General features: G+C 48.4%; 2 protein-coding genes across 2 annotated transcripts in view; one reads left to right on the top strand and one right to left on the bottom strand.

Moving 5' to 3' along the window:
- The window catches only part of ALDH16A1 (aldehyde dehydrogenase 16 family member A1), a 56,136-nt gene extending 48,954 nt beyond the window's left edge, over positions 1-7,182 (bottom strand). The window contains exons 1-5 of the mRNA XM_083162681.1: positions 6,887-7,182; positions 4,471-4,573; positions 751-877; positions 256-434; positions 72-149 (exon numbers count right to left, since the gene is read on the bottom strand). Of these exons, the coding sequence (XP_083018807.1) occupies positions 72-149; positions 256-434; positions 751-877; positions 4,471-4,573; positions 6,887-6,982 (583 nt within the window). The 5' untranslated portion in view covers positions 6,983-7,182. The remainder of the gene's footprint in view (positions 1-71; positions 150-255; positions 435-750; positions 878-4,470; positions 4,574-6,886) is intronic.
- PIH1D1 (PIH1 domain containing 1) overlaps positions 7,058-27,263 on the top strand; it is a 34,046-nt gene continuing 13,840 nt past the window's right edge. The window contains exons 1-6 of the mRNA XM_083162683.1: positions 7,058-7,348; positions 9,236-9,384; positions 10,841-10,907; positions 11,061-11,246; positions 12,979-13,040; positions 13,129-13,210. Of these exons, the coding sequence (XP_083018809.1) occupies positions 9,301-9,384; positions 10,841-10,907; positions 11,061-11,246; positions 12,979-13,040; positions 13,129-13,210 (481 nt within the window). The 5' untranslated portion in view covers positions 7,058-7,348; positions 9,236-9,300. The remainder of the gene's footprint in view (positions 7,349-9,235; positions 9,385-10,840; positions 10,908-11,060; positions 11,247-12,978; positions 13,041-13,128; positions 13,211-27,263) is intronic.

Genomic DNA, 27,263 nt, shown 5'->3' with positions numbered 1-27,263 from the left:
TATTTTTTCTTTACAATTACTTTGTAATTATGATTTAATGAATCAAATATAGAAGTTTATACATACAGTACCCATTGCAAGTGCAGGACATATTTTCCAGGTAAGCAACATCAGTGGAAAATTCCAGGGTACAATGGCAGCTACAACACCTACAGCAAAAATTAGAAATACGTTTACTTTTCACATATTATTCATAATAAATGAACAGAATGTAAATAGGCCATAGGCCAATGTAAAACAAAAGTGGTTAATTACCAAGAGGTTTCCATCCATTCATCTCTGTGTCCCTAAGCTGGGCCCAGCCAGCATGGTGATAAAAATGGCGAACCACAAGAGGGACATCACAGTCACGTGATTCACGGATGGGCTTCCCATTGTCCATGCTTTCTAGCACGCTCAGCAACCGTTGGTGCTTCTGGACAGTGCGGGCAATGCTTTGGGACAATAACAAACACTTTGTCTAATCCTGTACTGTACATACACAACCTCAATCATAATATAACTGTAATAATATCATTAAAAGATAAATGGACCAAATACTTATTTGCCACTTGTGGAGCTGCCACAAAGTGCACCTGTTTACAGTGGAGACAGTCATGCTGTGTTCTTAACGAATATTTATGCAAAAATGGACAGCATACGTTACTGCATGGTTACTTTCTTGGGTGAATTTATTTCTGTATTTTAGTATAGCTGAGATCTCCTAACTTTTACATATTCCTTGGTGAATAGCTGAAAAGCATATCGGACCTGTACAGATGTCGAGCTCTGACGTGACAAGGCAGCTTGCTCCAACTCTCGTGCGCTTTCCGTGCAGTGCCGACTGCCAATTCTACATCCTCCTCATTTCCTTGGATTGTGGTGGCCAACGTCTCTCCTAGAAATGGTTAGAAATGTAATAAACACAATGGGGGAAATTTAGTAAGATGTGTATTCTACTTCACATGTGATGTTGCTATGGGCAACCAATCAGATCCTGTCTACTATCTTAGAGGGTGCTAAATAAATAAGAAGTAGATTCAGATTGGTTGCCCATAGCAACATCACATGTGAAGTAGAATACACATCTTAGTAACTTTCCCCCAATGACATTGGTAATAAAGCTTTTGTTGACAGTTTTTGATGTAGATTTTACATTTTTATTGTACCTAATATGCAGGATCCCTGAACAATTTGGCCACACACAGGGCAGGATGTATCAAGCTTCAAAAAGTGATAAAATGGTGATAATCAGCCAGCCAATCAGCTAATAACTGCCATGTTACAGGTTGGGTTTGACAGGTAGGAGCTGATTGGCTGGTTGTTTATCACTCTCCATTTTATAATTTTTTGAAGATTGATACAAGATTGGCCCACAGTGTGGTCTTGTCCCTCCAGCCAAGCAACTGGATTACTCAGAGCCCCCATGCAGTGCACCTGAGCAATGCCCTTCTACAGATGCGTCTTCATACATAAAGCCTTAATACGCCATGTATCATGAGATGCTTGGTGTGAGTGAGCTGGTAATTCCCAGGCAGCTCTGCTAACGACAAGGTTTTTTTTTTATTTATTTTTTTACAAAAATGCATCTTTGCATAAATATGCAAACAATATGCACAAACACGCTGCTGATTAATATCATAGGCCTAATTCAGATTGATCGCAAAGCACATTTTGTCAAAAGCATATTACACTGCAGGTGGGGCAAATGTAACATGTGCAGAGAGAGTTAGAATTGGGAGAGTTTTTTTGGTTCTGTGCAGCTGCTTTATTCTTACACTGAAATTTCGATTTTAGTTTGAACACACCCCAACCAAATCTACCTGTCTCTGCCCAACCTGCAGTACACATGATTTTAACCATTTGAGACAAAGGGGAAAATTTACTAAGATCGCCCAATCCCTGTACAATCGCGTATAAATGGCAACGATTGGCCCGAAAATATGGCCTGAGAATATGAATAGTTTACGAACTGTATTCTCAGGATCCGTATTTTTCCAATGGTGAAGTCATCCGTATTTGGCTGCCGACTTTACCGGCAGCTAAATACGGACGAGCATGAAGCATCGCAGGGATCAGTCAGTGTAAAAGATAGAATAAATAAATAATTCAATAAAATAAAGGGCGTGAGATCCCCCATCCCGGCAATAACCAGCCCCAGGCTCTCAAAGCCGGCACTGGTTACAGAAATACAGGGTAACAAAATGACTAGGGTTCCCCTTGTATTTCCTAAACCAGCAACGGGGCGTTTTGGCCCGGCCCTGGTTCACAAAATACGGTGGAAAAAATTACTAGGGGTCTCCCGTATTTTGGCAACTGGCACTGGGCTCAAACAGCCAGGGGAAACTTTGTATACAAGGTCTCCCCGGCCAAAGCTTCAATGGGCATGGATCATTAGATAGACATAAACTAGGTAGACAAGCATTAGGTTGACATGGGTTAGGCCGACAGGCTCATTAGGTCGACATGGGGAAGGTCGACAGTCAAAAGGTCGACATGGGGTTATTCACTTTTTTGACATGGGCACTGAAACACAGCACCACGTCTGTTTGCCATGCTTCGGGCACACTATTTTATTTTCCCACCACGCCCTAGTGGATGGTAGGGCATGAAATACCACCTGTTGGAACATGTCGGGTCAAAAAAAAAAAAAGTGAAAAACCCAATGTCTTCCCTTTTGACTGTCGACCTTCCCTATGTCGACCTAATGACCCTGTCCACCTAACCCACGTCGACCTAGTTTCCGTATCCCAGCTTCAACCTGTGACTATTTGATCCCAATGCGCAGCCCTGCAACATCAAAATCTAATGGAAAAATAGACGGTGCAGACAAGACTATACAGTCCAGGTCTGTACTACATAGTTCAAATCAAATGCATTTTGTGTGCTGTTCGATTTGCAAAATCGCACCGTGTGTACACCCCTAAAGAGTCTCTTTCCCTCCCCAGCTCTTCCTCCCAGGATGAAACGTATACTGGAAGCGAATATATGCGCCTTCCCTTTCTGAGCATTCATAGCTCATATTTACACACTGTACAATAAGGACCTTATTCAGGTCTATTCGCAGCTACTCTGAAATCGAACAGGGACCGATGTAGGGTGAGTGTACCCAAGGCGAACATTCTGTGCACCCAACATAGCGGGCATGGGGCGGAGAGGGGCATCGGGCAAGCCCCATCACCATATGGGGCTTGCCTTGTGAATCAGTGACTAGAGGTCAAAATGCATATGTCAAGGTTGACCAAAGTTTGATACAAGCAATTACGGTTGACAGGAGTTTTTCACTTTTTTTGGTGTCAATGTTGTCACCTTGGCAAGTGGACCACAAATTAGTGTAGAGCTTTGCTTGCCATGCTTTGGGAAAGATGCATTGCTCCACTACCGCTGTGCTCGGAACACTTTACCGGGATAGGGGAACGCACGTTTTGTGGAACTCAAAATATGAAAAAGTCACCCAAAAAATAAATTCATGTGTCAATCATTGCATGTTGACATTTTGCTTGTGTTGTCCTTTTGACTGTCGACCTATGATCCGGATCTTCTTTATATTATTCAAATAATTATTATAGTTAATACTCTGGAACATACCAGAGTATGGGGGTTATTCAGAGCTGAATGGTTATTCAAGGCCAAACAGAGCCAAAAATCTGTGGTTACTTTTTTTTTCTCAATCCCCTGGCAACTTGACTGACAGGAAGCGACGTTTGTGGATGGTAACCAGAAATTTTGGGGGAATGTCAGAAATAACGCAGGTGTGCCCAAGTGTTTTCAGGGAGGGTCTGTCACGCATACTTGCACAGACTGGGACAATAATTTGAGGGTGAATGAGTTGAATATGGATTTGCAGCTGGCCGTCGATTGCCAATAGTCATTCGTAGACTTGTACAGGGAGATTTCTTACTGCCTGGGTGGCGACTACATTATCTGATTGCAGGGCTCGCAAATTCACACAATAGCGATCAAGTCTGTGTCAGGCCCTATGACAGGTAAGGCTCTGCGTCCCCTGTCTTCATGTTTCTTGCATTTATATTGCGGAGACCTGTAGCATCATTTCACCTGCGCAGGGAGCTTAGAACTTATTACTCTCCAAGTAGCGGAGCCAGAGATCGCTGAAGAGACGCCATGTGCCTGCGCATGACATCTCCTCCGTGCAGGGAAGAGGGATGGAGGGCAGTGAGAGGACCAGGCCCAGTCACTAGGAGAAAATGATAAAAACGAAGGGCCGCAGCTCTAGGCCTGTCCCCTTTATCTGAGCCCCGTCCATTCTCCTCTTAGGGAGTAGAAAAGTTAAGAGGTATTGCCAACAGGGCTTTGCTGTATGATAGCAAATTCCATAGTACGCATGTTGGGGAACGGGCACAGCCATGTTGGGATAAGGGGTCCTTCCATGCCAATTATCATAGTGCAGTAATAAGACAAATTATTTAGGTATTGTAATGTGAGGGATAAGCATGAATAGCTTCAGACCGGAAATAACTGATAACTACTCACCAGTCGCTGGGTTCTTAGTTGCATATGTCTGTCTACCATCAGGTTTTATCCACTTGCCTCCTATAAAATGTCCAAAGCTACGTTCATGAGAGTCAAGCCAAGCCTAGGGTACAGAAATAAAAAAATTGTTGTTTTAACCTAAGTGCGCCCGCTGCCCGGCTTTCCCTACGCTACCTGGCTCTCTGGTCACCTCGCCGCCCAACTGCACCCACTGCCTCTCTGCGTCCCCTGCCCAGCTCTCTGCACGCAGCCCCCCCCCCCCCCCCCCCCCCCCCCCCCCCCCCCGCTTGCAGCTCCCCGGGAACTGCATGCAAAACTTGGCACATCAAGTGCCAAATCGTGTGTGACCCCCCCTCCGCCTTTAGTGAAACAGGTCACAAGTTCTAAAGCTAGGTATGGCTGCTAACCAATGTGTTTGTGCAAAATAAATAACAATGAAAAAAAAATGTGGTGCAATGTAGCAGCATTTATAGAATATTTTCTTGTGTGTGTGTGTGTGTGTGTGTGTTCTTTGCCCTGTGCAACTAGGATGAACTTAAACCATTGTGCAGCATCACTATTTTCTTTCAGACCTGTGTATAATAATTGCTTGTATTAAATGTAGACAGAATTTTGTACAGGTTTGCACAGTATTTGCATTCTTAATACAAGCTCTAAAGTTTTATGTGAAAGAAGACAAACTGGATGCATTGAGGGATCCTGTTAAAATGTACCATGCCCGGCAATCAAGAGCTAAACCTTTGTACAATGAAGTCAGCAAAGCCCAACTGTACAGAACTGTATAACTGCACACGCAACTCCCCCACCAATCATTGCTGAGATGAAGACAACGCCTCCTGCAGCTCTCAGCACATACAGACACACACACACACATCTAAAGGCACATACACACTGGGTGATTTTGAGCTGAAAGCAGCTCAGTTTTGTCGTATGAGCTGCTTTCCACTCAAAACCCACTCATGGGGCAGTGATGAGCGCTCATGCACACTCCCGCATCACCAGCGGCTGCCACTTATCTGCCAGTGTTACCAGCAAATGGGAGATGGGGTGGACGGCTTTCAATAGCGTCCTGCTATTAAAAGTCGTCTACCCCCGGGATATGCACTGAGCAATTTTCAGCACAGCAATATGCTTATACAATTTAAAATCTCATCTCATCTCATTGTATGCCATATACAATGGTATACAATTTTAAATTGTATAAGATCGGGTCCCATCGCAGCACATCTCATCTCATTGCATACCATCTTAAGCCTTATGGTATGAAATGAGATGGGATGAGATGGGAGCAGTACACAAGTACCAGAACAGGTTCTGGTGCTGCAGTCATAAAAGCCGGGTTGTTCTCACTGGCAGTGAGAATGTGGTATTACTGCGATTTCAAGCCTTTTCAATGCTTTTTACATGGTTTGCGGCTTTATCCATACAGTTATTATGATGCCTACGTTATTTCAATGCATTTAATGTGATTTCCAGCTATTTCAAAGCTTAATTTATGGTTTCTGGCCTTTTCAACCACATCTGCTACAAGTACTACTGTTTTTGAGCTCATACAGACATAAAGAAGCTACATAATATAACCCATAATCAGGGAACCCATGCATCATATTTTTATCACAATAATGATGTGAATAAGATGCATATCTTAAGAAAAAGTCACTGATAGAGTGCTTGGAGCAACTAAAGGCGGCCATTCACTACTGCGATATGGACACTTTGTAGGCGATATTGATGTGACGGATCGCATAAAAAGTGATACTTTGATTGTAACTCACCTGCGATTGGGATGTTAGGTGCGTTCCCGTGCGCCTCACATCACAGTCACAGATCCTACAGGTTGCCATGAATATTTGTCACAGCCCATAGCCCCGGCTAGGATCACATATGATACATTGTATGCAAAAGGCAGAGTTGCCCTGGTTATTTACCTTATCATCAAAGTATACAATGTATCGTATGCAATCCTGCCCCCCGGGAGCCATTGGGTGAGATGGTGGGGTATCTCTGAAGGTTAGGTCAGAAATCAATCAAAAGTTGGTTGGTGATCACTGCCATAATTCTGTTTACATTTGAAGTTAATGTAGATTTCTAAATGCATTAGACTAGTTGTTATGATAGGGGGAGAGGAGTCAAACCCTTTATATCAGGCATGTCCAACGTTGGCCCTCCAGATGTTTTGAAACTACACATCCCAGCATGCTTTGCAATAGTTTTAGCATTCTCAAATAGCAAAACTGTGGCAAAGCATGCTGGGATGTGTAGTTTCACAACATCTGGAGGGCCAACGTTGGACATGCCTGCTTTATATCTTTCAGTACTATACATTCCCATAGGCAAGGGGACCATGCTCCAATAGGATACTCGCAGAAGATCTACAAAAGTAGAAAAGAAGTAGCAATATCAGGCAGAATATCACCTGTGCAATGTTGGCAGCCTCAGGAGCAGGTCCATATTGCATGGAGGTAAATATGTCTCTAACTGTAGGTTTTTCTCCTCCAGTACTTGCAGCCATGACTTTCAGCTCTATCAGGAATGTGTCAAGTATCTGTCATCCATAAGGAGGAGCTTCAGCCCTGCTGCTGCCTATCGTCTTCCGGCGGAAGAAGGTCGCACAAATGAGTGCACTGATTGAAGATAACGTAAATAACCAGGGCGACCCTGCTATACGGCTTTGCTAGAAGTGACACTGTGGATTAGAATCTTTATTTTTTCTAATGTGCGCAAAAAATTAAGAAATGTCCTACCAGGGAAGAAAAAAATAAAACACCGGAAGAAGGTCACCAGGAAGTGTCTGTATACCCGGAAGTGTCTCCATGTGCTGTTGCTGTCCTGGTAGCTAGATGCGGTTGCTTGGGCGAGATGATGGGGATAATTTGCGGTATGTGTTTGAAAATAGATAGACTGGGTAAATGTTCCATGAAATTTCTTAGAAGCCGCGGCTAGCTTCCCGGCTGGTGTGGAACTACAGGTTGCAGCATGCCATGCTGGTTCTTACGTTGTTCCATAGCTACAGCCTACCTAAGAGCCTTAATAACCCGCAGGTGTGGTGCTTGTGATAAAGAGCTTTTGTTTGAACATTGATTTTTATGTTATGCCTGCACGGAAGGATCCTTACCTGTCCAGTAGCAATACTGTCGTCCCATCTGTAGCAGGAAAGCAGCATGCTGTTTTATTTGTACTCAAGTTGTTGATGTTTCAAGCAGAGGAAGGGTATGGGTCATAAGGTTGACCACTGAAGATCGACCTGGCTTAGGTGAACACAAGCATTAAGTCGACAGTGGCAAGGTCGACATAAACACCAACAAAATGTACCGCGTCCCCTCACTGCACTCGCCATTCTGGGCACGGTGTCCCGCTGTGCTTGGCACACTATTTATTTCTCCCTTCGCACCATAGTAAATGATATAGCGCCTATCGGCTCAAAAAAAGTGAAAAACTCATGTCAGCCTTTTGACTGTCAACCTTGCTATTGTCGAACTAATGCTTGTGTCAACCTTCCAACCCCCCCCCCCCCCTCTTTAGGGTTACCAAACCCCCTCCCAAGCTTGAAGAGAGTGTGTGGATCTATATTCCTGTATAAGAAGCGATTCAATTTTGTTGTGTCTGTCAGAGTAATTTATTTGTTCCTCTGATCGGGTTAAAAAAAAGCACTAGGTTTTTCCATGCAAAGTGTATAATCCTAACCAAAACACTACTTGCTTCAAAAAGTCCGGTTGGGACATTTCAGCCTGCCATCTCAGGAGGAGCCCCAAGGACTGTTGGTGCCAGGGACGGAGCAACAATTAAATTGGATGTCAGTCAGTACTGTTAGGGACTCAATTATTTGTTAGAACAGTAATTCTTAACTCCAGATCTCAGTGACACCTGGAGTTGAGAGCTTTACCTGGATCTGAATATTTCTCCAAGGAAAGTGAAACAAGGAGGATCTTGCTTCACTTTCAATATGTAGGATACCATAGGAAGAGACAGTAGCCATAAACTGGTTGTAGTGGTTATTGGATGACTCATAAAAAAACAGACGGTCACTGTCAGACCTGTACAGTATGAGAGGCAGTATCCAGAGATGTTCTGACAGTGGCAGGTAGTCAATGCGGCCGGCGAGGGGGTTAAACAGCGAGGGTTGCAGAAAACCAGCGATCCTCGCTGTTTAACCCCCGCGCCGGCCGCTCGCCCTATTCAACGTTCTGGGGAAATACTCGCCGTCACAGGAAGGCGAGAATTCCCCAAAACAGCGAGACCCGCGCCTAATGCAGAAAACTCCATATATTTAGCCCAGAGTCTCGATGCTTCTGGAGCCGCATACGCCAATTCCCCCTCGCTCAAAAAATGGAGCGAGGAGAAATTGGGGTATGAGGGGGCTGCGTTGAATACTGACAGGGTGAGTGGTGACAGCAGGCAGGAAGCTCTGCTCACTGTCGCCGCTCGCCCACACCATTAAATACCTGCCAGTGCATTAGGGGAAACAAACCACAGCAAGTCGTTCGTAATGTATCGTCAGCTCCATTACAGGTTATGGGAGGAAACTGGTATTTGTATGTTCCAATATATCTTATGAAAGGGATTAAGGTGGACAATAATGGTAACAAAAATGAAGAAAAATAATTGTGTATGCTTGGTATGAGAATGTAGTCGAATGAGATAAATGCTGTAATGTCAAATGTCATCATGATCAACGTCGATGTTTAGCCTTGTGAACATAATTCTGAAAAAATGTATCAAACCCTGTGTTAGACCTGATGTAGAAAATGTGGCTTTTTATTCTCAGACTCTTGCTGCTAAATCTGGGAGGATAATTTATAGATTCCACTGAATCCAGATGATTAGGGTTTCATGATGGAATCCGATAAATCCCTGCTCTCTACCGAGCTGCAGGCAGAGATGGAAGAAGCTCTGTATGAGCAGATGTTGTTGAAGGTATGTTACACTATATTACGTATTGTAATCGGTCCTAGGCCTACAATTTATATTGCTCCACATCCATCAATCCTCCTGTCGCACCAAGTAGCCATGAACTTTGCTACTTTACTGTGCTAAAGCTCTAATCCAATGTACTCCACTATAGGTAAACTAAGATGCAAAATTGTAGAAAAGTAGCATAGTTGAGGAAAAATTTCAGAGTAACAGAATCGCCCCATGGGCCTTATTCAGCTTGAATTGTAGTATTGATAAGGGGGCTGCCCAGCACAGGCACGGTCCTTTGATAATCGCTCGGGCTGTGTATTAGCAGTCCAGGAAACGGGTCTGAATCATGCCAATGAGCAGAAGTGGGTATGTGATTAGATCAGCACCAACCGCATGTCTAGAAGGACCTAGCCATACAGAGAAAGGGTCACTGGACTCCATCCCCTCTGACGTTAATGAGGAGGCTCACACTTTAGGGACCACCACAAAATTCATGTACAAAGTCTTGTTTGTAAGAGTATGAGGTGATCTCAAAAATACAGGGGGACCTCATGCTCCTTTTGTCCACATTGTTTTTGGAACCAGGACCAGTCCATTTTGAAAAATGGGGGAACCACAGTCCTATCCTCCCCCCCCCCCCCCCCCCCCCCCCCCCCATATTTCTGCATCCATGACAGGTTCAAAGAGCACAGGACTGTTTTTGCAAATTTTTGTTCCACTTTAACCAAAAAACGCACTTTCCCAGTACAAAAAAAAGCACATTACCATTACTAAAGAATCAGCAAAATTCGCAATAGATTTCTGGCTAAATGCCCATACACACTACAAAATTATCTTTCCAATCTAGCTGGTTGGAATGAAAATATGGACATTCTTGGGAGCAAATGAAAATTACCAATTTGCTCCTAAACATGAAAAACAGACACAAATTGGTCATACACACTAGAAGGTTTGAAAGACAAAAGATATTGCTGAACAATTTCCCTTAAACTGATCATGAAAGATATTGTGCATCCACACTGAACACTGGGTGCATGAGCAATATAGGCAGATTGAACTGCATGTCTGGAAGATGTCAATATCATTAACAATGAGCCTGGGGGTGCATTGTTTAAGATATTAGGCATACACACTAGAAGATATTGCCATCAATATCTTTCAGAAGCTCCTTTCTGAACGAGATTGATGCCAATATCTTCTGGTGTGTATGGGCCTTTATACAGAGGACTGCTTTTGTTCCCATAAATTTCCAGATTTTCATTCTAACCAGCCAGATTGAAAGATAATCTTCTAGTGCCTTTACACTAAAATATTGCACACTTTTTTTTTGCCTGTAAATCGCACATTTGACATTTTTTTTAGGTGACTAGAAAATTTCACCTCACTACATTTGGCCCTGGATGTTTTTTCTCTTTGCTGTTTTTTATACTTTTGCACCAATTACCATACTAATTCTGTGTACTTGTAGGCTAAACAAGAAATACAAAGCAGACTTCCAAATCCACCAGACTCCAAACAAATCCGTCCACAGCCAGGTAATTGTGGCTTCTGTATCACAGATTGACATTTCATTTAATTGTTTAGTAAATGAATATTGAGTTATCAGTTAAACCACTTATACGCTTGTATATATTGTTGTGTAGATAGAAAAGTCATGCTCTATGTGATGTTTTCCCTTTGTACATCAGGTTTCTGCATTAAGACGCGCACATCTAAAAATGCAAAGATCTTCATTAACATCTGCAAGTCCAGCCAGATCCCAGAACCCCCAGACCTCAGCGAGCAGGAGCTAGTCACCATCCTGGAATCGGATGATCCCTCTGGATATCGTGTCCCCATGAGCATTGGAGAGCCACACGTTGAAGTAGATAACGGTAAGCACTTGTGGTGTTTCTATTTGTTTTGCGACTGTGACCTGTAGAGAGAGTGAGAAAGTTTGGCATAAAGTTTTACCCATTCCACAAATTCATTAAGACAGGACCGCCTTCTTTTAAAAAGAAAACTAGGTACTTGTGTATTATCAGGGCGCCTGATGTAATGTAAATCGTATACGATATCGCATCCGATATATCGGCCGATTTTTGGTCGATTCGATCTGCTATGAGATTTAGCGTCCGATTTTCGGCCATTTCCGCCCGATTTGCATGCTATTCCATCCTTGCACACCCCCAGGTACTATGCGATGGTATGCGATGCGATTTTCGGGAAAATGCCCCATATTGTACAATTAAATATTGCATGCCAACAAGTGGCATGTGATGCGATTCGCAATGTTAAATGCACCCCCATTGTCAACAACACCCCCACTATCAACAACAACCCGACCCGGGGTGAGCGCAGCGGTACGCGTCCTCTGACCTTTTTCATACCCCCACTATCCACGTCGGCGTGGAGTTGATTTTAGAAAGTGCTGCGCTCGCCACACGATCTAAAATCAACTCCACGCCGACGCTGATTGATCAAGGTATGAAAAGGTCGGAAGATGCGTACTGCTGCGCTCGCCACGCTTCGGGTCAGCGTTGATAGTGGGGGTGGCGTTAACAATGGGGGTGCATTTAACATTGTAAGCATCCATCAGGGTGCTTGTACAATTAAAAATCGAATCGCATTGCATGCCGCTATATTGCATGCAATGCGATGCACTACGATGGAAATCGGGGGGGTGCAATGATGGAACAGCATGCAAATCTAAACTTAATTATTTGGGCCATAGTTGGGGCATGATTCGGACATGAGTGGAACTCCATCCTGTTCAAGTCTGCGAATGACGAAAATATCGCTGATTGATGGCCAGTGGCAAATCCATACGAACCTCCGTCACCTTGGAGTGATATTTTCCAACTCTGACCCTTCCTCAAGTCTGCAGCAGAGACGGGCTGATTAAGGCAGGAGCTGATGTCACACGCCCTCCTTAAAACACTTGGGCACTTATGCATTTTTCCTCTCCGTTTCCACCCACAAAAGCACTTCCTGTCAGTCAAGTAATCACTGAATATTGTTGCCGTTTGGCCTTGTGCATGCGCTCTCTATGATCTGTACGCATGTGCAGTCATTCAGAAATCGATCTGCTTGCGAAATTGCACAAGTGTTCAACTCTGAATAACCCCCTTAAGCAACTACTGAGCTTCTGTAGATTTACCTAGTCACCTAATTGGTGAGGTTGAAAAAAGATATAAGTCCATCGAGTTCAACCTATATTAGATTTCCTGCGGTGCACAATTTATTGTAAATGACCCTGATGATGAAGTGTCTACCAATCTGTTTCAACCAGAACCCCGATGACCCAAAATGGCATTTTTTTGTTTACATTCATAACCTGGCTAGCCTTTCCTCATAACCCAATGACTCCATAACATTAATCAGGTATGGGTCATTGGGTCGACCAAATTAAGGTCGACATACATTGTGTTGACCCACTGAAGGTCGTCAGGCCCAAGTTTGACAGGGTCAAAAGGTCAACAAAAGTGAGGTAGACAGTAAAAAGGACGACATGGGTTTTTCGCAGCATTTTCCTAATTAATGCACATTAACTAAGAGCATCGCTGCACTTAATTAGCATAAATTGGTATCTATGGCATCTAATGTCTTGTATGTCTCATTATCCAGGTGGTAGCGGCTGCACAGCTTATGACCTTGTAATAAACCATTCTTTTTTTGAGAAGATTAAGGTAAGCCCTCATAGTAAATACAACTGAATACTTTTAAAATGTGATGGAATCGTAACTTTACGCTGTTTTTGCTATTTTGTGTTGTAAGAGTAATGAGCTGTTCAAGGAATTCTTCATCACTGTGGCAATGGAAGGACTCGAGAACAAGTATGAACTGGAGCTCTCTAGAGGTAAAGCTGTGTGACTGGTACCATTTATCCAAAACCACCAGGTTTCATCAACACTGTGGGCCACATGTAACAGGGTGTGAGAATCTGAAAGTTAGAGATTTTGGGGTAGTATTCCCATTTTTTAAAAAGCGGCAATCGTTTACATGGCAAAATCAATCTGCTTTTTCAGTGTGAATCATTGCCGCTTTAAAAAATAATAATGGGAATACTATCCCAAATTCTCATTTAGTTATTCTCACATCCTGTTACATTTGGCGCTGTATGTTGTTGTTTTTTTCCATACCTAGTTAAAAAACTCTTGTAACTTACATTTTCTTAATGTTATCATTTATTGATTTGTGCATTTACAGCAATAACTTTTTTTTTTTTTTGCTGTTCAGTAAGTTACCCCTCTCATAGAAGCATTAATTGTCTTCCCTGATCTGAGACTCTTGCTCCGGACTCAGGAGCCAACCTGGGGCTGGCTGGGTTGGTAGAGGAACCTAGTTTAGGTGTGATATTTCTTGGAAAGGAATCTGGCAATGACCACGTATTTGAATTCTCTGTACTTGTTTCCTAGCACGGTGCCCATCGCATACCTTAATTAGTGGTATGCGATGGGACCCGATTTTCGGGTCCTAAGAGCCTCAATGTACAATTTGAATATCGCATCGCATGCCATTACAATGGCATGCGATGCAATTTCTAATTGTACAGGCACTCTGATGGGTGATTTACTATGTTAAATGCACCCCCACTATTAACGGCAACCCGAAGCGTGGCGAGCGCAGCGGTACGCGTCCTCCGACCTTTTCATACCCCCACTATCCACGTCGTGGAGTTTATTTTATATAGCGTACCGAGCCCGAAGCGTGGCGAGCGCACGCGGAATACATGTGAAGTTATCCGCGTCCCCTTGGGGGCTCGCTGCGCTCGCCACACTATATAAAATCAACACCACACCGACGTGGATAGTGGGGGTATGAAAAGGTCGGAGGACGCGTACCGCCACCCCTGGCGGGCTCGCTGCGCTCGCCACACTTCGGGTTGGCGTTCATAGTGGCAGTGGTGTTAACAATGGGGGTGCATATAACATTGTAATCACCCATCAGGGTGCATGTACAATTAATAAATCGTTTTGATCGCATCGCATGGGATCTGGTCGCATGCAATGCTATCAAAACCATGTCATAAGATTAAAATCGTGGGCGCCATGCTAGGAAACAAGTACCGAATTCTCTAAGCTAGTTAGTAGACCTATTAGATTTCTTACCACTAGGAAAGTGAGGTGGTGGAGGGCTCTTACTCTGATGCTGAGAATTCTTTTTGTTTTAATGGGGATCCCGGGTTGTTGCTGGGTCGACCAGGTCGGTGTGAAAGAGCCATGTTGTTGATCCCGGGTCTAGCAATCCGGACACGGTTTGCTAGCAGACTGAACTGGTAACCGTTCCTCTCGACCGTTTTCATCTCGCCCCTCGGCGGTTTACCCCTCGCCCCACGACCTTTAACCTCACAACCTTTATCCTCTCTCCCACGACCTTTAACCTCACGGCCTTTAACCTCTCGCCCTTTAATCCCTCGACGGTTTGCCCCTCGACCTTTTTCTCGCCTTTTACCTCTCGACCATTTACCTCTCGACCTTTAACCTTACGCCCCACGACCTTTAACCTTACGCCCCACGACCTTTAACCTTACGCCCCACGACCTTTAACCTTACGGCCCTTAACCCTCAATCTTTAACCTCGCTGACCATGACCTTTGACCTCTTGACATTTGACCTCTTGCCACACGACCTTTAACCTCACATCCCTCAACCATTTTCCAGCCCCTCGACGGTTTACAACTCGCCCCTCGATGGTTACCTCTTGACCTTTAACCTCACGCCCCACGACCTTTAACCTCACGCCCACGACCTTTAACCCTCAACATTTAACATCGCTGCCCATGACCTTTGACCTCTCGCCCCTCGACGGTTTACCTCTTGACCTTTTAAGCTCTTGCCCCACGACCTTTAACCTCACACACCTCGACCGTTTTCCCCTCGACGGTTTACCTCTCGCCCCTCGACGGTTTACCTCTCGCCCCTCGACGGTTTACCACTCGCCCCTCGACGGTTTACCACTCGCCCCTCGACGGTTTACCACTCGCCCCTCGACCTTTGACCCTACGACAATTAACCTCACGACCTTTAACCTCACGACCCACGACATTTAACCTCACGCCCCACAACCTTTAACCCTCAACCTTTAACTTCACTGCCCATGACCGTTGACCTCACGGCCCTTAACAGTCAACCTCGCTGACCATGACCTTTGACCTCTCGACCTTTGACCTCTTGACATTTGACCTCTTGCCACACGAACTTTAACCTCACATCCCTCAACCATTTTCCAGCCCCTCGACAGTTTACCTCTCGCCCCTCGACGGTTTACCACTCGCCCCTCGATGGTTACCTCTTGACCTTTAACCTCACGCCCCACGACCTTTAACACTCAACATCGCTGCCCATGACCTTTGACCTCTCGCCCCTCGACGGTTTACCTCTTGACCTTTTAAGCTCTTGCCCCACGACCTTTAACCTCACACACCTCGACCGTTTTCCCCTCAACGGTTTACCACTCGCCCCTCGACGGTTTACCACTCGCCCCTCGACGGTTTACCACTCGCCCCTCGACGGTTTACCACTCGCCCCTCGACGGTTTACCACTCGCCCCTCGACGGTTTACCACTCGCCCCTCGACGGTTTACCACTCGCCCCTCGACGGTTTACCACTCGCCCCTCGACGGTTTACCGGTTGCCCTCACGCCCTTTAATCCCTCGACAGTTTGCCCCTCGAACTTTAACTTCTCGACCATTTACTTCCCTCGACCGCTAACCCATCGACCGTTAACCTCTCGCCCCACGACCTTTAACCCTCAACATTTAACCTCACTGCCCATGACCTTTGACCTCTCGACCTTTGACTTCTCAACCATTTGCCCCTCGACCTTTAACCCATCGACCGTTAACCTTTTGCCCCCTCGACCGTTAACCTCTTGCCCTACGACCTTTAACCCCATGACATTTAAAGTCACGACTTTTAACCTCACGACCTCCGACATTTAACCCCACGACCTTTGACCTCATGCCCCTCGACCTTTGATCCCATGACCTTTGACCTCATGCCCCTCGACCTTTGACCTCATGTCCTTTGACCTCTCGCCCCACGTCCTTTGACCTCTCGCGCCTCGACCTTTGGCCTCGAGCTTTGACCCCCCTCAGCCTTTGACCTCACACCCCACGACCTTTGACTTCACGCCCTTTAACCTCATGCCCCACGATCTTTAAACCCATGACCATTGACCTCTCGCCCCACGACTTTTGACATCTCGCCCCTCGACGGTTTACCACTCGCCCCTCGACGGTTTAACCCTCGCCTTGACGGTTTACCATTTGCCCCTCGACGGTTTACCTCTCGCCCCACGACCTTTGACCCCACAACACTTAATTTCACTGCCCATGACCTTTGACCTCTAGTTACTCTACCTTTGACCTCTCGCCCCACGACCTTTAAACCCATGACCTTTGACCTCTCGCCCCACGTCCTTTGACCCCACGTCTCACGACCTTCGACCTCACGACCTTTGAACCCCTGACCTTTGACCTCTCGCCCCAAATCCTTTGACCTCTCACCCCTCGACGGATTACCCCTCGCCTTGACGGTTACCTCTTGACCTTTAACCACTCGCCCCACGACGGTGTACCACTCGCCCCTCGACGGTGTACCACTCGCCCCTCGACGGTGTACCACTCGCCCCTCGACGGTGTACCACTCGCCCCTCGACGGTGTACCACTCGCCCCTCGACGGTGTACCACTCGCCCCTCGACGGTGTACCACTCGCCCCTCGACGGTTTACCACTCGCCCCTCGACGGTTTACCACTCGCCCCTCGACGGTTTACCACTCGCCCCTCGACCTTTGACCTTACGACATTTAACCCCATGACAATTAACCTCACGCCCCACGACCTTTAACCCTCAACCTTTAACCTCACTGCCCATGACCTTTGACCTCTCGACCTTTGACCTCTCGCCCTTCGACGGTTTACCCCTTGCCTCGACGGTTACCTCTTGACCTTTAACCACTCGCCCCTCGACGGTTTACCTCTCGCCCCTCGAAGGTTTAACACTCGCCCCACGACCTTTGACCCCACAACACTTAATTTCACTGCCCATGACCTTTGACCTCTCGCTACTCTACCTTTGACCTCACGCCCCACGTCCTTTGACCCCACGTCTCACGACCCACGCCCTTCGACCTTTGAACCCCTGACCTTTGACCTCTCGCCCCACGTCCTTTGACCTCTCACCCCTCGACGGATTACCCCTCGCCTCGACGGTTACCTCTTGACCTTTAACCACTCGCCCCACGACGGTGTACCACTCGGCCCTCGACGGTTTACCACTCGCCCCTCGACGGTTTACCACTCGACCTTTGACCTTACGACATTTAACCCCATGAGAATTAACCTCACGACCCACGACATTTAACCTCACGCCCCACGACCTTTAACCTCACTGCCCATGACCGTTGACCTCACGACCTTTGACCTCTCACCCTTTGACCTCTCACCCTTTGACCTCTCACCCTTCGACCTCTCACCCTTCGACCTCTCACCCTTCGACCTCTCACCCTTTGACCTCTTGCCCCTCGACCTTTGACCTCTTGCCCCTCGACCTTTGACCTCTTGCCCCTCGACGGTTTACCCCCTTGCCTCGACGGTTACCTCTTGACCTTTAACCACTCGCCCCTCGACGGTTTACCCCTCGATGGTTTACCTCTCGCCCCTCGACGGTTTAACACTCGCCCCACGACCTTTGACCCCACAACACTTAATTTCACTGCCCATGACCTTTGACCTCTCCCTACTCTACCTTTGACCTCACGCCCCACGACCTTTAAACCCATGACCTTTGACCTCTCGCCCCACGTCCTTTGACCTCTCGCCCCACGTCCTTTGACCTCTCGCCACCTTGACGGTTTACCCCCTTGCCTCGACGGTTACCTCTTGACCTTTAACCACTCGCCCCTCGACGGTTTACCACTCGCCCCACAACCTTTGACAATTAACACCATGACAATTAACCTCACGACCCACGACATTTAACCCCACGACCTTTAACCTCACGCCCCACGACCTTTAACCCTCAACCTTTAACCTCACTGCCCATGACCTTTGACCTCTCTACTCACGTCATTTGACCTCATGCCCCACGACCTTTGACCTCATGCCCCACGACCTTTGACCTCATGCCCCACGACCTTTGACCTCATGCCCCACGACCTTTGACCTCATGCCCCACGACCTTTGACCTCGTGCCCCACGACCTTTGACCTCGTGCCCCACGACCTTTGACCTCGTGCCCCACGACCTTTGACCTCGTGCCCCACGACCTTTGACCTCGTGCCCCACGACCTTTGACCTCGTGCCCCACGACCTTTGACCTCGTGCCCCACGACCTTTGACCTCGTGCCCCACGACCTTTGACCTCGTGCCCCACGACCTTTGACCTCATGCCCCACGACCTTTGACCTCATGCCCCACGACCTTTGACCTCATGCCCCACGACCTTTGACCTCATGCCCCACGACCTTTAAACCCATTACCTTTGACCTCTCGCCACCTTGACGGTTTACCCCCTTGCCTCGACGGTTACCGCTTGACCTTTAACCACTCGCCCCTCGACGGTTTACCACTCGCCCCTCGACGGTTTACCCCTCGACGGTTTACCACTCGCCCCTCAACGGTTTACCACTCGCCCCACGACCTTTGACCCTACGACAATTAACACCATGACAATTAACACCATGACAATTAACCCCACAACCTTTAACCCCACGACCCACGACCTTTAACCTCACGTCCCACTGCCTTTAACCTCACGTCCCACTGCCTTTAACCTCTCTGCCCATGACCTTTGACCTCTCGCTACTAGACCTTTGACCTCACGCCCCACGGCCTTTAAACCCATGACCTTTGACCTCTCGCCCCACGTCCTTTGACCTCTCGCCACCTTGACGGTTTACCCCCTTGCCTCGACGGTTACCTCTTGACCTTTAACCACTCGCCCCTCGACGGTTTACAATTCGCCCCTCGACGGTTTACCACTCGCCCCCACAACCTTTGACAATTAACACCATGACAATTAACCTCACGCCCCACGACCTTTGACCCCACGACCTTTGACCTCACGCCCCACGACCTTTGACCTCACGCCCCACGACCTTTGACCTCACGCCCCACGACCTTTGACCTCACGCCCCACGACCTTTGACCTCACGCCCCACGACCTTTGACCTCACGCCCCACGACCTTTGACCTCACGCCCCACGACCTTTGACCTCACGCCCCACGACCTTTGACCTCACGCCCCACGACCTTTGACCTCACGCCCCACGACCTTTGTCCTCACGCCCCACGACCTTTGTCCTCACGCCCCACGACCTTTGTCCCCACGCCCCACGACCGTTGTCCCCACTCCCCACGACCGTTGTCCCCACTCCCCACGACCGTTGTCCCCACTCCCCACGACCGTTGTCCCCACTCCCCACGACCTTTGACCCCACTCCCCACGACCTTTGACCCCACTCCCCACGACCTTTGACCCCACTCCCCACGACCTTTGACCCCACTCCCCACGACCTTTGACCCCACTCCCCACGACCTTTGACCCCACTCCCTTTGACCCCACTCCCCACGACCTTTGACCCCACTCCCCACGACCTTTGACCCCACGCCCCACGACCTTTGGCCCCACGCCCCACGACCTTTGACCCCACGCCCCACGACCTTTGACCCCACGCCCCACGACCTTTGACCCCACGACCTTTGACCTCACGCCCCACGACCTTTGACCTCACGCCCCACGACCTTTAAACCCATGACCTTTGACTTCTCGCCCCTCAACGGTTTACCACTCGCCCCTTGACGGTTTACCACTCGCCCCATGACGGTTACCACTCGCCCCTTGACGGTTTACCACTCGCCCCTTGACGGTTTACCACTCGCCCCTCGACGGTTTACCACTCGCCCCTCGACGGTTTACCACTCGCCCCTCGACGGTTTACCACTCGCCCCTCGACGGTTTACCACTCGCCCCATGACGGTTTACCACTCGCCCCTCGACGGTTTACCACTCGCCCCTCGACGGTTTACCACTCGCCCCTCGACGGTTTACCACTCGCCCCTCGACGGTTTACCACTCGCCCCTCGACGGTTTACCACTCGCCCCTCGACGGTTTACCACTCGCCCCTCGACGGTTTACCACTCGCCCCTCGACGGTTTACCACTCGCCCCTCGACGGTTTACCACTCGCCCCTCGACGGTTTACCACTCGCCCCTCGACGGTTTACCACTCGCCCCTCGACGGTTTACCACTCGCCCCTCGACGGTTTACCACTCGCCCCTCGACGGTTTACCACTCGCCCCTCGACATTTGACCTCACGACCTTTAACCTCACGCCCCACGACCTTTAACCCTCAACCTTTAACCTCACTGCCCATGACCTTTGACCTCTCGTTACTCGATCTTTAACCCCACGACCTTTGACCTCTCATCCACGGCCTTTGACCTTTCGCCCTTGACGGTTTACCCCTCGACTCGAGGGTTACCTCTTGACCTTTGACCCCGCGCCCCACGTCCTTTGACCCCGCACCCCTCGACTTTTGACCTCATTTACCTCTTGCCCGTTTACCTCTTGCCCCTCATCCTTTTACCTCTTGCCCCTCATCCTTTTACCTTTTGCCCCTCAACGGTTTACCCCTCGCCGGTTTACCCCTCGACGGTTTACCACTCCCCCTTCGACGGTTTACCACTCGCCCCTCGACGGTTTACCACTCGCCCCACGACCTTTGACCCTACGACATTTAACACCATGACAATTAACCTCACAACCTTTAACCCCACGACCCACGACATTTAACACCAAGACCTTTAACCTCACGTCCCACGGCCTTTAACCTCACTGCCCATGACCTTTGACCTCTCGCTACTCGACCGTTGACCTCACGCCCCACGACCTTTAAACCCATGACCTTTGACCTCTCGCCCCACGTCCTTTGACCTCTCGCCACCTTGACGGTTTACCCCCTTGCCTCGATGGTTACCTCTTGACCTTTAACTACTCGCCCCTCAACGGTTTACCACTCGCCCCTCAACGGTTTACCACTCGCCCCACAACCTTTGACAATTAACACCATGACAATTAACCTCACGACCCACGACATTTAACCCCACGACCTTTAACCTCACGTCCCACGACCTTTAACCCTCAACCTTTGACCTCTCTACTCACGACCTTTGACCTCTCTACTCACGACCTTTGACCTCTCTACTCACGACCTTTGACCTCTCTACTCACGACCTTTGACCTCTCTACTCACGACCTTTGACCTCTCTACTCACGACCTTTGACCTCTCTACTCACGACCTTTGACCTCTCTACTCACGACCTTTGACCTCTCTACTCACGACCTTTGACCTCTCTACTCACGACCTTTGACCTCTCTACTCACGACCTTTGACCTCTCTACTCACGACCTTTGACCTCACGCCCCACGACCTTTGACCCCACGCCCCACGACCTTTGGCCCCACGACCTTTGACCCCACGCCCTTTGACCCCACGCCCCACGACCTTTGACCCCACGCCCCACGACCTTTGACCCCACGCCCCACGACCTTTGACCCCACGCCCCACGACCTTTGACCCCACGCCCCACGACCTTTAAACCCATGACCTTTGACTTCTCGCCCCTCAACGGTTTACCACTCGCCCCTTGACGGTTTACCACTCGCCCCATGACGGTTTACCACTCGCCCCATGACGGTTACCACTCGCCCCTTGACGGTTTACCACTCGCCCCTTGACGGTTTACCACTCGCCCCTCGACGGTTTACCACTCGCCCCTCGACGGTTTACCACTCGCCCCTCGACGGTTTACCACTCGCCCCTCGACGGTTTACCACTCGCCCCTCGACGGTTTACCACTCGCCCCATGACGGTTACCACTCGCCCCATGACGGTTTACCACTCTCCCCATGACGGTTTACCACTCGCCCCTCGACGGTTTACCACTCGCCCCTCGACGGTTTACCACTCGCCCCACGACATTTGACCTCACGCCCCACGACCTTTAACCCTCAACCTTTAACCTCACTGCCCATGACCTTTGACCTCTCGCTACTCGACCTTTAACCCCACGACCTTTGACCTCTCATCCACGGCCTTTGACCTTTCGCCCTTGACGGTTTACCCCTCGACTCGAGGGTTACCTCTTGACCTTTGACCCCGCGCCCCACGTCCTTTGACCCCGCACCCCTCGACTTTTGACCTCATTTACCTCTTGCCCGTTTACCTCTTGCCCCTCATCCTTTTACCTCTTGCCCCTCATCCTTTTACCTTTTGCCCCTCAACGGTTTACCCCTCGCCCCTCGACGGTTTACCCCTCGCCCCTCGACGGTTTACCCCTCGCCCCTCGACGGTTTACCACTCCCCCTTCGACGGTTTACCACTCGCCCCTCGACGGTTTACCACTCGCCCCACGACCTTTGACCCTACGACATTTAACACCATGACAATTAACCTCACAACCTTTAACCCCACGACCCACGACATTTAACACCAAGACCTTTAACCTCACGTCCCACGGCCTTTAACCTCACTGCCCATGACCTTTGACCTCTCGCTACTTGACCGTTGACCTCACGCCCCACGACCTTTAAACCCATGACCTTTGACCTCTCGTCCTACGTCCTTTGACCTCTCGCCACCTTGACGGTTTACCCCCTTGCCTCGATGGTTACCTCTTGACCTTTAACTACTCGCCCCTCGACGGTTTACCACTCGCCCCTCAACGGTTTACCACTCGCCCCACAACCTTTGACAATTAACACCATGACAATTAACCTCACGACCCACGACATTTAACCCCACGACATTTAACCTCACGTCCCACGACCTTTAACCCTCAACCTTTAACCTCACTGCCCATGACCTTTGACCTCTCTACTCACGACCTTTGACCTCTCTACTCACGACCTTTAACCTCTCTACTCACGACCTTTGACCTCTCTACTCACGGCCTTTGGCCTCACGCCCCACGGCCTTTGGCCTCACGCCCCACGGCCTTTGGCCTCACGCCCCACGGCCTTTGGCCTCACGCCCCACGGCCTTTGGCCTCACGCCCCACGGCCTTTGGCCTCACGCCCCACGGCCATTAAACCCATGACCTTTGACTTCTCGCCCCTCAACGGTTTACCACTCGCCCCACGACGGTTTACCACTCGCCCCACGACGGTTTACCACTCGCCCCATGACCTTTGACCTCACGACCTTTAACCTCATGCCCCACGACCTTTAACCCTCAACCTTTAACCTCACTGCCCATGACCTTTGACCTCTCACTACTCGACCTTTGACCTCTCACTACTCGACCTTTGACCTCACGCCCCACGACCTTTGACCTCTCATCCACGGCCTTTGACCTTTCGCCCTTGACGGTTTACCCCTCGACTCGAGGGTTGCCCCACGACCTTTGGCCCCACGACCTTTGACCCCGCGCCCCACGTCCTTTGACCCCCGCACCCCTCGACTTTTGACCTCATTTACCTCTTGCCCGTTTACCTCTTGCCCCTCATCCTTTTACCTCTTGCCCCTCATCCTTTTACCTCTTGCCCCTCATCCTTTTACCTCTTGCCCCTCATCATCCTTTTACCTCTTGCCCCTCATCATCCTTTTACCTCTTGCCCCTCATCATCCTTTTACCTCTTGCCCCTCATCCTTTTACCTCTTGCCCCTCATCCTTTTACCTCTTGACGGTTTACCTCTCGCCCCCTCGACGGTTTACCCCTCGACCGTTAATCTCACGAACCATGACCTCTAACCTCACGCCCTCGACCTTTAGCCTCAACGTCCCCAGCTGCGTCACTCTGCGCCGCATCCGCCGTCCGGGTGCTGGAGGTCCCGGATGGCGGCGTGCAACAGTACCTCCCCCCCAGCCGTGAACTAGTACTAGTTCCCATGTGCCGGAGGGACCCCCACCACTGACTGTCCATTCGCCGCAGGAACTTCACGGCTGTGGGGGGAGGTACAGCGGCGGCGGTGCACATCATCCCCTCCGGCTCTGACCTCAGGCTGACAGGTACCCCCACCTCCCCTCAGCAGCCGCAGGGACCCCCCTCCTCCTAGCACAGCTTCCCCCCTCTATCCCCTCTGAATTTTTAGTTAAGTAGTAGTATGTGTGTGTGTGTATGTATGTATGTATGTGTGTGTGTGTGTGTGTATGTGTGTGTGTGTGTATGTATGTATGTATGTATATATATATATATATATATATATATATATATATATATATATATATATATATGTATATATATATATATATATATATATATATATATATATATATATATATATATATATATATATATATATATATAATGTGTGTTCCGTCCCACTGTAGATGCAGTGAAGGCAGCACACGGTCAAATATAAGCGATGAGGCAGGAAAACTTTAGCAACGTTTCGATTTTATTTTCAAAATCGTCATCAGGCATAAAACAAAATGACAAGTGCTCACCTTATATCCCCCACTCCATCCTGCACGCTCCGGCACGTCTCCCGCCGCCGGACTCACGCATCACCAGTGCGCGCCAGCGTCGCGTCCGTTGTCATGGTCACGTCCATCAACGTGATTCCCACACCATGGCAACCGGCGCTGACTACTAGCGTCACATCTCGTCAGCGGAGAACCAGCGTACGGGCTCTGACATGACAGGCATACAAATTAAAAACAAACAGCGGAGGTGGTGATGGGCATAGTAGTGAGGACACGGATACATATTATATACATGTTACAATCAGAGTCATCACTATATAATCATCAAATGACAGTCGTGCAACCTAAAAGGAATAATCCTACTGTCAAAATACAGTATATATAATTTAATGAAAAAGGCATACATGAAGATGCAGAACATTAAAATGCAAAAAGTCACACGATAACCCAATTAACCCTCATACAATAAAGTCCATACAAATAGACACCAATTTACAGAAAGGCATGCAGCCCTAAGTGATCATTCAAGCCATAGGGGACCATGGTTCTCAACCGGTGTATCCATCTTGATTCACACCGGAGGAGAGCCAATGATCTATTGCCACCCCTGAGGCGCGCTGGAATATGATCTATGATAATATAATGTAGGTTCGCCATACTGTGACCAGCTAGTGCGAAGTGTCTCGCCACCGGCTGGTCACTAGTACCGGCGAGAATAGCTGCCCGGATAGCAGTACGATGTCCAGCCATCCTATCCCTTAAGTTTCTATCAGTTTTACCTACATAATGTAGGCCACAAGGGCAAGAAATTAAATATACAATAAATGCAGTGGTACAGGTGACTTTATGGCGGATGGAATAACGTTTTCCTGAAAACGGATGACAAAAACTATCCCCCACATTCATACTTCTGCATGTAATGCAATTCAGGCAACGGAAACATCCGTTGCGTCTTCCCAGAAAGGAGGTGGCCAGAGGCATGGTGACAGAAGGTGTAATATCTGTCCGTACCAGCCAATCACGGACATTTTTGCCCCGAGTGTAGCACGGCATAAGTGACACATCCGACAATCCCAGACTCTCATCGGTACTGAGAAGCGACCAATGACGTCTGGAGATTTGGCGGATAGTATCACTCGCCGTGCTAAAATGATTCACCCATGGCATCCTTTTACGGGTCTCTGCATTTTTAACCTTAGGTGCAAGAAGTGCTTCTCGATGCTGAGATAGAGCCTTATTTTTAGCACTCACCAAAAGATCATAGTCATACCCGCGTATCTCAAATTTTTTTATCATATTATCAATCTGTAGGGCGGCCTCATCCCTATTGGTACATATTCTACAAGCTCGAATAAATTGGGAGTAGGGCAACCCAAATTTAAGTGGTCTGGGATGGTGGCTAGCTGCATGTAAAATCGTATTGCGATCAGTAGCTTTTTTAAAGAGGGAAGTGGTGAGAATCCCATCATCCAAATGCACTGCTACATCAAGAAAATTAACTTTTTTGGGATGAATCTCAAAGGTAAATTTTAATGGAGATGTCGACTGATTGTGTCGACCTATCATGTCGACAAACTCCATTTCAGTGCCTGTCCACATAAGAAAAATATCATCGATGTATCTGACATAGAAAAAGATCTGGTCAGATACATCATGATTACTGAAAAAAATCTGTTCCTCTGCCACAAACATATACGCATTGGCGTACAATGGGGCCACATTGGACCCCATCGCACAGCCAGAGCGTTGGAGGAAGAACTTCCCATCATGTACAAAAAAATTATGCGTGAGCAGAAGCTCCAACAAACTGCAGACAAAATCGATCGATGGTCCAGTATATAACGCATTGCCATCCAGCAGTGATCGTACTGCCTGTATACCGTCATCATTGGGGATGACCGTATACAGGCTAGATACGTCAATGGTGCATAGCAAACAATCAGATGGAATATTGATCAAGGCAGATAATTTGTTAATAAAGGACGTTGTGTCCAACAGATATCTCTCATGCTGTACAATACAAGGTTGCATTAACGTATCTAGATATACAGCACTGTATTGAAACAAAGAATCATTAGCGGCTATGATGGGCCTTCCAGGTGGTATACTGGGATTTTTATGAATCTTTGGGAGAGTATACATGACCGGTGCCACCGGCCATGTAGGGATGAGAGCATCCCCCAAAGATTTCCCTATGACCACATCACGCACAGCCTGATCAATCAGATTTTTAACCAGACGGATCCCTCTGCAGTAACATGTAAACCTGTGAATCCGAGAGCTGGCGCTCAATCTCAGCCTTGTAAGCAACCAGGCTGAGATTGAGCGCCAGCTCTCGGATTCACAGGTTTACATGTTACTGCAGAGGGATCCGTCTGGTCCATACAAAATCTTGCTTAAAAATCTGATTGATCAGGCTGTGCGTGATGTGGTCATAGGGAAATCTTTGGGGGATGCTCTCATCCCTACATGG

The sequence above is a fragment of the Crinia signifera genome, chromosome 19, assembly GCF_055691185.1.
Source record: "Crinia signifera chromosome 19, ASM5569118v1, whole genome shotgun sequence".
NCBI classification, from domain to species: domain Eukaryota; kingdom Metazoa; phylum Chordata; class Amphibia; order Anura; family Myobatrachidae; genus Crinia; species Crinia signifera.
The sequence above is the reverse complement of the archived record's forward strand: the minus strand, read 5'-3'. Positions and strand labels throughout refer to the sequence as shown.